This window comes from Giraffa tippelskirchi, chromosome 4, assembly GCF_054371585.1.
Source record: "Giraffa tippelskirchi isolate mGirTip1 chromosome 4, T2T-mGirTip1v1.2.pri, whole genome shotgun sequence".
Taxonomy (NCBI): Eukaryota; Metazoa; Chordata; class Mammalia; order Artiodactyla; family Giraffidae; genus Giraffa; species Giraffa tippelskirchi.
In genome coordinates, this window is record NC_137278.1 from 104335681 (window position 1) to 104348922 (window position 13242).

The 13242-nt window shown below is 35.7% G+C and overlaps 1 protein-coding gene across 8 annotated transcripts in view; it reads left to right on the forward strand.

Moving 5' to 3' along the window:
* TBC1D15 (TBC1 domain family member 15) overlaps nt 1–13242 on the forward strand; it is a 68799-nt gene that overhangs the window by 29619 nt on the left and 25938 nt on the right. For 5 of the 8 annotated variants that reach the window (XM_081593153.1, XM_081593147.1, XM_081593151.1 and 2 more), the window contains 5 exons: nt 5002–5104; nt 6438–6635; nt 8085–8213; nt 9198–9301; nt 10383–10477. In XM_081593153.1, the coding sequence (XP_081449279.1) occupies nt 5002–5104; nt 6438–6635; nt 8085–8213; nt 9198–9301; nt 10383–10477 (629 nt within the window). Of the gene's footprint in view, nt 1–5001; nt 5105–6079; nt 6131–6437; nt 6636–8084; nt 8214–9197; nt 9302–10382; nt 10478–13242 lie in introns of all 8 variants that reach the window. The other 3 variants (XM_081593149.1, XM_081593150.1, XM_081593146.1) reach the window with 2 other exon arrangements.

Below are 13242 nucleotides of genomic sequence, written 5' to 3' on the forward strand. Positions count from 1 at the left end.
AGGGCTTTTTGGATGCTGAGCTTCATGTTTATGTAGGTTCCCACTCCCGTGCCTTTCTGCTTTCTGAGTCCTTTCTTTGCTTCCTTCATGGCCCGTAACAGAATGAAATAATTTTGTCTGTTTACTTTGAAATAATTTTGTCTGTTTACTTCTGTTATATTCTACTCTAGATATAAGCCCTTAAAAGGAGGGATTGTATCTATCTTGTTTACATTTTTCTCCTGAATTCCTAACCAGAGTGCCTGGCACGTAGTATTTGTGCAGTAAATCTTAGTTGCATGAATAAATGGCATGGTACTTACCAGTTCCACAAATAATTTTGAAAGCATTGTTAAATAAACTGTAGATTTATTTTGCATGGACTCCAAAGATAAATAGATAAATTAGAAGGGAATAGCTCCAGAAATAGAAATTAGAAGAAAATAGCTCAAGAGATAGAATTTTCTGTCCTCGAGTTCGGGGATAGACTCAACAATCACTTAGGTGCTTAAAGAGAATATGTACCTTAATATGTGTTCTTGATGTTTCAATGAAGGTTGTAAGTGAAACTATGTTTCCTTCTCTGTATTTGTAAACAAGAGAGAAGTAAATATAAGAATCAGACAGATGATGATAAAAATATCAGTATTGGTGAGGCTTGGATATGTAGCCTCATAATAATTCAGCCCAAATCATTGTTGAATTCAGAGGGGCTGAATCCAGTTACCACTTTTGGGTAATCACAGTTCTCCCTAGTGAGGGCAGACCACTTACGACATGAATGAGAGCAGGCTAGAAGCCACCTTCTTCCTTGGCAAGCAGATCCAAGAGATAAAGAGAGCCTGGAAGGGGCTATGCCACACGTGCACCTTCCTCTCTTCTGACCTCAGCAGTCAGATATGTCTCTACTAGATGTGAGTGCATCCACCTGGAAACAGGAAGCCGTGGGAATGGTGTTCCCCTCTTTTTTTCATTCAACAGGTTTTTTTTTTCCTGAGGACTCACCATGTCCTAGACATCATACTAAGTGGCGGAAAGGAGCACTTAGTCGAAAAAGATACACCCTCTCTTCATGGAGTTTGTACTATTTGCAGGAAAGACAAACATTGCTTATACAAATAAATGTAAATTTTCAGCTGTTAAAGTGCTATGAATGAGAAATATAGCATATCATAGGATAGTATGTAGGAGTGTGTGTGTGTTGCTAGTAATCAAAGCTGTGAGAGAGAATGAGATTAACTAAGGAGAGGATAAAATGGGACAGAATGTGAACTTAAGTGATTAATTATAGCCTTTAATGACCTGGTCAAAGAGAAGACCCTCGCAGAGGAATCTGACTCCCTACACTTTGTTTTCTCTCTTCCCACCAGGGTTTATCCCATTTATGGTCAACCAAGGATGTGACTGTTTCTAGGGGAGGAGATAGCAGTGTAAAGTGAGTCCTTTATTAGCCATCTCCCTAACACCAGCCACTTGTCTATTGTGTGTTCTCCTGTGACAAACCCAAGGCCCCTCTGTACCCTAGGCAGAAAATAAGCATCCCCTAATCTCTTTCCCATCATAAATTGTGCCCAATTACATTGTGTCGTGTAGCTTACCAGAGATTGTATGCCAGGTCCAGGTGGTAGGATATTAGAAGTTCCAGATAAACAGTCACCAGTATAAAAATAGGTCACAAATTTGTGTAAGCTATCTCCCATTATCAGATTCTTAGGGAGATACTAAGAATACAAATAAATGGAATTTCCAGTTAAGTCCAAAGAAATGAAAATTCCCAACTATTCCCCACTTTTTACTTTAATAGATATCATTTCTTGTCTCTGGAGCAGTTATCGTAAGCAAAATGGTGTTTTCAGAGTCTGGTCCTATGGTCACAAATTTGTTCCTATGGTGACAAATTGTTGTAGAGACCAGAAGAAGGAGAGTAGACCAGGAAAACCTTGATTTCAGCAGGTTTACTGAGATCCTGGCCGCTCTGTTCCCAGTTCATCCTTCTTGTCTTCTTCTGAGTTCAAAACATCAGTAGAGGTAGAATCAGACTACGTTATCTTTTTTCTCTGATTAACCTAAATTAAAGAATGTGGCTTACATCTTTGGCTGTGATGTCTTCCTTATACTCCCTGAAATGAATTAAGGGCCTTACCCATACAGATGAAAGGCAATTGCAAATTTGCTAGTGAGATAAAGGCTGAGACAGCTATGCACATTTCCTTCTTTCAGTTTTATCAAGTGGATCAGTCAGCACAAAATAGGCCAACTTCTTGAGACTTAACATTTCTCAACTAGTTTTCTTAACTACTGGGAAAAACAAATTGTCTTGTTCGTTGATGTTCTTTACTGTCTGACTTAACAACATTTAAATCATATTTAGTGGAATCAAAGAATGAGCCACAGAAACATTTGTTATGTTTCTGGAACCAAGTTGGTTGCTAGGATATCAGTGAAGGTTATTGGTTCTGCTAAAATTATTTTATATATTGGGCCATTTTAAAATTAATACATAAATATCCAGACAGTGAAATATTTCCTTAAAAAGCCAAATTGGTTGTATCATAACACTAGCCACTTACGAGATTAGGTTCTTGACCCTCATATATTCTTTTTGTGAGATACATTTATGTGTGTGTGTATATATTCAAACATACATATGTACACATTAGTTTAGTTGCTGTTGTGTCCGACTCTTTTGTGACCCCATGGACTGTAGCCCGCCAGTCTCCTCTGTCCGTGGTATTTCTTGGGGAAGAATACTGGAGGGGGTTGTCGTTTCCTTCTCCAGGGGATCTTCCTCACCCAAGGATTGAACTGTGTATTCTGCATTAGCAGGCATATTCTTTACCACTGAGCCCTCAGAGAAGCCTGTATGTAAATTATATAAATAGAATTAGACTATATAGTTTTGCTGTAAATATTCTGTACCTTTTTATTAACTCCTGCTTTGTATCTTTTGCAACGTTATTATTTATTTAGCTTTCCATATTGATCTCAGTAGCAATATAAACTAGTTACTGTTACATCTCAGTGTGCAAACATTCTTCAGCTGTTGTAATTTCTGAATTCTGAAGTCTTTGAGAGAGGCTCACTCCACAGCACTTCTGAATTTTCAGTAATTATACATCTATAGTTACAAAGTTAGACGATGGTTTTCTTTAAGCCCTTTAGTAGGATCTAGTAGAATTGCTGATGTTAGCATCATTAAAAGTTCTGTCTTACTGCTGCAGTGAGGTTTTGAAAGTCTTGAATAATGTTGCTATGAGTGAGCAACCTCCCAGAATCTATAATACCCCAGAATATGTAAATGTAATAATTAATCTTCCCAGATTCAATCAATACGGTAACCTGACAGGTGGAAATGTGACAGTATTCTGGAATGCCAGGCCTCCTTTTGGTGAGCTCTGCAGTTGCTTAACAGCATATCACCTGTCCTCTTACTGATGTGCTTGAAAAAAATGCTTTGTTGATTTCTTTAGGGGCAAACAAGTATAATGTGACTTCCTCTAGCCCCTCACCACAGAGCATTAGTTATTAAAAAAATAAAGAAATTCTTTCTTTTATAAAAGTATCTGTGGTTGGTTGTTGGTTGAGCAGTCATTTCTTCTTCGCATCTCCGGTTTTGTGACCATAGTGTTAGATCAGGAGCCAAATGGTTGGCTGGACACAAATAACTGAAGGTCGTATATGTATTCCCCTTCAACATGCATAAGCCAGTGTTTTGACTTTCATGATCACTTATTTGTAGTTTAAAGAAAAAAATTGATTTAAACTATTTATAGAGACAAAAATAATAACCATAGCGCCAGCACCGTTGTGTTAGGAAAAAATATGTGCCTATATTATTTTCTTTTTCTGATGCTACATTTATAAGTTGACCTATCACTTAGAAATGCCTTGTGAGAACCTGTAGGTCTTCATGTTAAGGATGACCCCTCCCCCACCTAGGAGATATTCAGAAAAGTAATTAATGAAAATCAAACATTTAAAAGTTATTTTTGTTCCTGCTTCAATCAAATGACTCAACCTTAACTCTTTTAAAAAGCCAAGGGGCTTATTAAGCTGTTATTGTCTCTGAGGAGTGAGTTCTGACCAAGAGTAAAATCTGTTTTGGATTTCATGTCCCCCCATCATTGCTGTTGCATCCTCTTATGTAAGAATTGAGAAGAGATAACTGATCCTGAAGTTCTTATCTCAAGTTTTTATAATAAACTAGAAGTAGATAGCAAAACAATGCATTTAATTTTTGTTTTTAAACACAAAAGTTGTGGATTTATTACAGCTGGCTTACTAACTTATAAAACTTTTGAATAGAAAAAAGACTGGATAATTCATTTGTTTACTTCAAATTAGGTATCTTTTTGGAAAGCATTGTGTTTATTCTGTAGTTACTAGGAAATGTGAAGAAAAACTTGTGTCCAGAGCATCATAAGCAAGAACTAAAACTATACTGTTATGTGAACTGTACATTACAGCCATGTGTGTTATAATAATGATTTGCACAATTAATGATCTTTAACAGGTAATATTTTATGTCTTGTATTTTTAACATGTTATATTGAAATACTCCCAAGCTGTGGAGTGTCCATTTCAAAATAGGACATTTGCCTATAGTGTACATAATACATATACCAATGAATCCTGAAGTGTGTTTCAACTTTCTTTATAAGAGAAAATATATTCTTATCATAAGGGAAGATATATTTGTAAGGATTTTCTACTATAATTCTAAACAAGAGTTTGTGTTTGGGCTCATTATAATTTAGTTCTCTTGGAATAAAATAAAATAAAAATACACTTCATCCTTTTTTATTTGTTAATTTAGTAGTTTCATGTAGTTTTGGAACTCCCTTAAGATAGTTACTAAGTACTTGCTAATACTGTATTGATGGGAAACTGTCCTGGAACTGGACATTTAAGGTTTTTTTGTTTTTGTTGTTAAGGAAAAATAACTATGCATTAGCAATTATTCAGGTATCACTGATACAGTGTGCTACTGTTTTCTACAAAGTCCTTTTTTTTTTATTACAGATCTCCACAGGACAAACGAACACTTCTTGTGAATTGTCAGAATAAGAGTCTTTCACAGTCTTTTGAAAATCTTCTTGATGAACCAGCATATGGTATAATACAAGTATGTTTCTTAAGTCTATTTTGTATTAATCTGTTAATCTGACCCCATTATTTTATATACATGCTACCTCTTACTTTCTTAGAGATTATGCAGAATGAGGCACATGTCTATTTGTGTGTAAACTTTGTGGAACTATTCTCTGTAATTTTATAGAAATAGCATGTATCATATTATTTTTAAGACTCAGAAGTTTCCTTAGTTCTTAGAAGTTACTCTTAGAGCAGTTTTCCCATTTATCATAACTGAAATTGGACATCAGATTTTTATTATCATAACTTTTGTTGATTAGGTGAAAAGTCACTGGGTTAGCCACTTGGAATTAATTTGGTGATAAACTTATGCAAAAATCTGGTTTGAATTTTTATTTTCCATTTAAGTAGGTTCATTTGGGGTCAGGTTAGTCTAATTCCTTTTCAAGTATTTGAGTATATTCTTGAATTTGGCTAAAAAACACAGACAGAACTAAAGATAATTTTTCACTCAGATTTCTGTGTAGACTTAATGGCATTTTTGTTGACTCATTTGTTTATTCACTTACTCATTCAACAAATGTTTGAGTGCTTGCTTTGTCCTGGATGTTCTTTTCTTGGTTCTGACGATAAAGTGGGGACTTTTTAGGAAGGAGGACGGGAGAGCTCTTGAACACTGATTAAAATAAAAAGTGAGGGAACAGTTTTTCTTATTATGAAAAATAATCATTTTAAAGATAGACCTTGAAGAAGTAGCTGTTTTTGCTAAATATGAGTAAGCAGGCAGTTTGGGATTTAGAAATAACTCTAGCAGTAGAAAAAATTTTTTTTACTGTTTTCTAGGACAGCACTGTCCAGAACAAATTACTCTTACTGGTGTGAGTTACCCATATATAATCATGTCAGCTAATATTTAAATATTGTGAGTGTTTAAACTTAGCTGTCAGATATTTTGTGTTACATTAGTGTGGTACTGCACACTTTAAGAAGTATTTTTTTTGTGAAGGCAGGACTACTAGACAGAAGAAAGCTGTTGTGGGCCATTCATCAGTGGAAAGTAAGCACTGCATATATTTCTGGTGTATGCAGATTGAATGAAGCCTGCAAATCATTTGTTTATCTGCAATTCAATCAGTAGCATTAGCTTGTCATTTAATACACTGTTTTAACCAAATGAAAAAATTGGCTTAGAAAATTAAAATTTTTCTTCCCAGAAAGAAACAAAACTTTAAAATAATCTTAGAATGCTGTTTTAGTTCTGATTCCGCCCCCCCTTTAAAAAACTTTGCCCTTTTTCTTGTCACGAGGTATTTTTATTGTTTATTTGAATTAATTGTGCCGATATTTTTCTTCCTACCACATAGAAAATTAAAAAGGATCCTTATACAGCAACTATGGTAGGATTTTCCAAAGTCACAAACTACATTTTTGATAGCTTAAGAGGCAGTGATCCTTCTGTACATCAGCGACCACCTTCAGAGATGGCAGATTTTCTTAGTGATGCTATTCCAGGTTTAAAGATAAATCAACAAGAAGAACCAGGATTTGAAGTCATCACAAAGGTGAGTGGAGTTGATGTTAATATAACTCTTGTATTTTAGCAGGAGAAATGCTTTTTAATGCTATAGAAATGCATTTTTTTAGAAATAAAGAAATTAAATGATAAATAGAAACTCAGTTTTGGTCATACCTGGCTTCTTTCTCACAATCCTTACTTATAACTTTTTGCTAACTTATGTATCTAACAATTCAGGCTTGTCCTACCACCAGATTCTTGGTTGTTTCTTCACCAACTATACTGCTTTCCTTTTCTGTTCATCAGTGTTGGATCTCTTTTCTTTGATTACTTTTTGATAATAATGAGTAGGTCGTTCGTTTCATTGAGTGCATAGTGAAGTCGCTCAGTCGTGTCGGACTCTCTGCGACTCCGTGGACTGTAGCCTACCAGGCTCCTCCATCCATGGGATTTTCCAAGCAAGAATACTGGAGTGGTGGGTTGCCATTTCCTTCTCCAAGAGATCTTCCTAACATAGGGATTGAATCCAGGTCTCCCGCATTGTAGGCAGACGCTTTACCACTTGAGCCACCAGGGAAGTCCACTGAGTGCATAGGAGTGAGTAAATAGTAAGCCTTGCATGTTGCCCATAGTTCTGTTCCAGATTTTTGTTTTCCCAGGTACTCTACGCAGGCAGCTAGTCAGGACACTACTCTTGGGCTTTCATTCTTATATGAATATTTTCTTTTTAAGTAAGATGGATTTGGGCTTTGAATTATGTCAGATCTTTACATATGCTCAGCAAGACTTTTGAATTTGCTACAATTCTAGGCTCCACACAGAACATTATGAAATACCTAAATTATAGTACTTAATGGAGAAGGAAATGGCAACCCACTCCAGTACTCTTGTGTGGAGAATCCTGTGGACAGAGGAGCCTGGCGAGCTACAGTCCATGGGGTTGCAAAGAGCTGGACACGACTGAGCAACTTAACACACACTCACACACACTTAAAGAACTTACCTTACAAATGGCATTTAAAAATTACCAATATCTGTTAATTGAGTAAAAAACTGTATAAAATGCAACGTGAAGCTATTGAATCATGCATCAGTTCTGAGAGCTACCAATTTTAGTTTGGAAGAAGAGTTAATTTTAGAATATGAATGGAATAGTGCTCTCTTTTTTTTAAATAATACAGCATACCATTTAGTTTGAAGGGTTTGTTTTAGAATTTATATGTTGAATGTTCTATACTTACGTAATTGAAACCCAAAGTAGCAAATGTTTTTCTGTTTCTGAATTTATAACTCAGTTATTTGTGTGTTTAGTAGGAGGGAAAAATGTATGGAGTGTTATTGCAGTTTATAAACTAAACATTGGAGACTAAGGGAAAATATTAGAAATGTTACAACTTATGTGTGAGTGGTAGTATTTTAGTTTTAGTTGCTATATACTTTGATTTCATTTCACTTGTTAAAGGTGTACTTCTTTTTGCTTATCTTCTTATTTTAGATTGATTTGGGTGAAAGACCTGTTGTTCAAAGGAGAGAGCCAGTATCATTGGAAGAATGGACTAAGAACATTGATTCTGAAGGAAGAATTTTAAATGTAGATAATATGAAGCAGATGATATTTAGAGGGGTAATTACTTAGTATTTTAAATTGTTGGTATTTGAGTTTTCTTCTTCCTTTGAGATGTTGGAGAGATGAACTCCATTTTGATGAATGATATCTTCAAATCCCTGTAGGACAGAGTGAGGTGCTTGTGATGTCCTTGAGGGTTGGGTTGGAGGGATATACTGTTAAGCCTATGGAAAGGCACTCTTTCTTACTTGGAAGTTCTGTGGGTGATATGAAGGTGGTGGTGTTTTCTCTGTGGTAGCTGCCTTTTCCAGTAAGGTTTGGGTTTAGAAAGACTACTCAGTTCCACTGTCAGCTATATAGTCTCCTGTATATGCTTCATTGTTTATGGTTTCTGACAGTTGCTTACATCTTCAGAATCTCAAAGTCAAAAACAAGGTAGTATTCACTGAATTGAGCTATTTTCGTATATATAAGTACCTTGGAGATATTGTGGGTTTGGTTCTAGACTGCTGCAGTAAAGTGAATATTGTAGATAAGAAAGTCACTCAAATTTTTTTATGTCCCAGTGCATATAAAAATTACACTTGTGCTGTGTACTATATTTAGTTAATTGTTCAACAGCATCATGTCTAAGAAAAAAATGTACATATTTTTAATTAAAAAATACAAAACAAAAAGATTTAATAACAGTAACATCAAAGATCACTGATCACAAATCACCATAACAAATAATAATAATGAAACAGCTTGAAATATTGCAAGAACTACCAAATTGCAACTCAGAGACATGAAGTAAGCAAATGCTGTTAAAAAAATTATGGCAAAGATAGATTTGTTTGACACAGGCTTGTCACAGATATTTAATTGAATTAAAAAATGCAATATTTGAGAAGTGCAGTGAAACAAAGTGCAGTAAAATGAGGTATGCGTATATAAAACTATCTCTTAATCATTAGTTTTTCTGTCTATATGCAAGTTTTGTAAGCTTAAAGTATTGCGTTCATTTTTTACAAGTGTGTTTAATATGCATATTTTCTTCAGGGACTTAGTCATTCATTGAGAAAACAAGCATGGAAATTTCTTCTGGGTTATTTTCCTTGGGACAGTACCAAAGAGGAAAGAACTCAGTTACAAAAACAAAAGACGTAAGTAATGGTCTTTTGTATGCTTACTAAAGAAACCCAAGTAACTTACCCATATAAAGTGTGATATACTGGGATATGGAAGTATGTTCTTATTTTCATCTTTTTAATTTAAACATTATGAGTGCAGTAGTTAATTTCAAACCAGAAATGCTTATTAGATTTTATTGCAGTTACATCGGTGAATATGTTGAAAGATGGTTAAAAAAATTCTAGTTCCTTTGTATCTACATTTTAAACATACTTACATATAGATTTTTAAATATATCTCATTTATCTTTATTCATTTTTATAGTTTATTATGAAATTATAAAAATGGTTCATAAGTGTATTTGCTATTTAGGTTAATTACCTTTAAATTATTTTCCTGGTGCTCTTATAAACTGGTCTTTGATTCTTTCTTTTTTTTTTTGGAAGTGTGTTTCTGTTTTTAAGTAATTTATCAGACTTAAACACAGACCAGCTGTCCACTTTTACTTATTCCTAGTTCGTCAGTCTAACCTTTAATTTAAAACTCATTTTCAGTCATTATGTATCTATTCAAACTCACACAGTCCTTTCTTATCTCAGTATGTTTGCCAAACTTCTTAGACATTTTCATATCAACAAATTTCTGTAGTAAACTGGTTGGAAAATGGCACTCTTATATTACATTAAAGAAAAAAAATTTTTTTTTCCTTAGGTTTATATTGGGTTGGCTAAAAAGTTTATTCTGGTTTTTCTTAATATCTTACAGAAAAACCCAAACAAACTTTTTGGCCAACCCAATATTTGTCATTATTCAGAAACTTGAGTGGTTAAAGTATTTAATGACAGGAATAAGTTTAGGTCTGATATTAAGAGTTTAAGTAAATGTTTTCTTAAAATCACACGTAAATTATTCATGTAGTTTAAACAAAGTTTACGACATAAGATTATTTTATTTTTCGTTTGTTTTCACTAGTTTATCATAATTTTAAAACATTTCACTGTCATTTATAAATTTATATCTCACTAGCATCATAAATGAATGCTTTGATAGATTAAAATTTTTTTTTTAGGTGTTCAAGTAACTTTTTTTTCGGTGTAAAATTGTTTTCTATAGTGATGAATACTTCAGAATGAAACTGCAGTGGAAATCTGTCAGCGAGGAACAAGAGAAAAGAAATTCGAGGTTAAGAGATTATAGAAGTCTTATTGGTAATTTTTACTTAATTTTGGAAATGTTTGAAAGGGTTGCATGGAAGTTTTGATGAGATTTAAGAAATGAAGATATATAGTAAGAGTTAGGGCCCAAATAAGAAATCAGAGGCTTGTGGCAAAGATTCTTACCATGAAAATACCTCGAACCTCCTAGGACAGCCTTTGGAGTATGATTTAGGTGCTCTTTCTAGCTGCAAGCCTCTCTCTGTCTCTCTAGCCCTCTGAGGAAACTAACATTGTTGTGAACTTGGACCGGATAATAAGGTCATAAAGCTGTGTCTCAGAGAGAGAAGATGGAGTAGAGGATGCAAAACTCACCTTCCCCCACAAACACATCAAAAATATACATGTGGAACAATTTTCACTGAAAACTAACTGGAGACTGATGAAGAGACTCCTGCACAGTCAAAGCTAAGAGAAAGATATACATGATATTGAATAGGAAGGGAAGACAAGTGATGAGGTTGGGACTTGTGTTGCTGGGAGAGGACTCAGGAAATTACATGGGTAGAGGTCCTCCTTGGGGAGTGAGTGGGTTGAGCCACATACTGGGTACCACAGTCATGGAGTCCAGCACATGAAAAATGAGCCCCCTTGGCTGGTTGGAGGGCCAGTGGAACTAACAGGAGGCCTGTAGGAAGCCTGAGCTCTGCCCTTGAGGACCGTGCGCATACTTCCTTCCTTCTGAGGCAGGGTGGAGAGGGTGGATTGAAAGCTGCAAGAGTGGCTGGTTGGTTTCCCATAACCACCCTTGCACATCCTGGCCTGAGCTAAACAAACACTCTATAGTCCTGCTCGGAAGACAGGCTGTGAGATACAGAAGTGACTCAGACCTGAAGCAGCATATGAGCGGGGTGGGGGCACCCATTACAGGCAGAATATCAGAAGCAGTCTGGATCTATGACCTTTGCGGGACCCATAGCCCATGCCCCCATACTTGGAGTGCCCACACCAGCTCCTCTTGTTCTAGCACTGTTCCCGCTGAGAGAGGTGTGTAGGGGTACATACTTAGAGGGAAGAGAACCAGCTCAGACTGACCCTTGGGGCTTGTGCTCCAGGAATTTGAGGCCTGACCCTGTCCCTGAAAGGGAGGTGACAGCAGAGGGTCAGACAGCCAGTGTATCCCTGGCTCTGGCCCTAGCACACCTCCATCTCGAGCCACACCTCCCACCAAGGTGATAGCTACCATCGTGCTCTCAGGGAAGATGTAACCTGTGTTCAGGTTGAATCTGGCTAGCCCTCCAAAGCCATGGGCACATGCTGACGGTATAGGGATTTCCCCACATAATAACACCCATAAGCTGTTCCTCTATGAAATTAGGTAAAAGTTAAGCAAAACAAGAAGACAGGAATTTGTTTCAATGAAAGAGTAGGAGAAAACCCCTGAAAAAACAGCTAATGAAACAGAAATAAGCAGTTTATCAGATAAAGAATTCAAAGCGTTTTTATGAGTAATAACAGAAAATAGAAAAAAGAATCAGAACTGAAAAATACAGACTGAAATGAAAACCACACTATAAGGAATTAATAATAGACTGGATGATACAGAGCACATAAATGGTCTGGAAGATAGGATAATGGAAATCATCTAATCAGAACAGCAAAAAGAAAAAAAAATGAGAACAGTGTAAGGGACTGCTGGGACAACATGAACTATACCAACATTTGCATTATGGGCATCTCAGAAGGGGAGTGGTTTGAAAATATATGACATTTTCCACAAAACTAGAATAGATAATCCTAAAATTAATAATGTAACTGCAGAAGACCCCCAAAATGCCAAAGTAATCTTGAAAAAGACAAAAAAAAAAAGCTGGAGGTATTATGCTTTCTTGATTTCAGACTATACTACAAAGCTACAGTTATGGAAACAGCATGGTACTGAAACAAAAACATACATGGGTCCCAGTGGGACAGAATAGAGAGCCCAGAAACAGACTCAGATGCTTATGGTTAGTTAATCTACAACAGAGGAGGAAAGAATATAGAATGGAGAAAAGATAGTCCCTTCAGTAAATGGTGCTGGGAAAACTGAAAAGCTGTGTATAAAACAGATTAGAACATTTCCTCACACCATATATAAAAGTATAAACAGAATGGATTAAATACCTAAGTGTGAGGTGTGAAAACATAAAATTCCTAGAAGAGAACATAGGGAGAGTACTCTTTGACGTAAATCATAGCATTTTTTTTGAATTTGTCACCTAAGGCAAAGGAAACTAAAGCAAAAGTAACCAAATGGGACTAATTAAAACTTAAAAGCTATTGCATGGCAAAAAAACCATTGACAAAGTGAAAGACAGCCTGCTGGATGGGAGAAAATATTTGTAAATGATAGGACCTTTAAGTGGTTAATATCCAAAAATACATAAGCGGCTCAAAAAATCAATTAAAAAATGGACAGAAGACCTGAATAGATACTTTCCAACGAAGACATCCGGATGGCCAGCAGGCACATGAGAAGATGCTTGACAGTGCTAACCAGTAGAGAAATGCAAATCAAAACCACAGACACTACCTCATACCTGACAGAAGGCTATCGTTTAAAAAGACGACAGATAACTAATGTTAGTGATGTGATTAAAAAGGAATCCTTGTACACTGTTGATGGGAAATGTAAGTTGGTACAGCCATTATAAAAAACAGTATGGAGGGCCTTCAAAAAACTAAAAATAGAACTACCGTATGATCCAGCAATTCCACTCCTAGATATATATCTGAAGAAAATGTAAACAATGTGCACCCCAATGTTCATAGCAGCA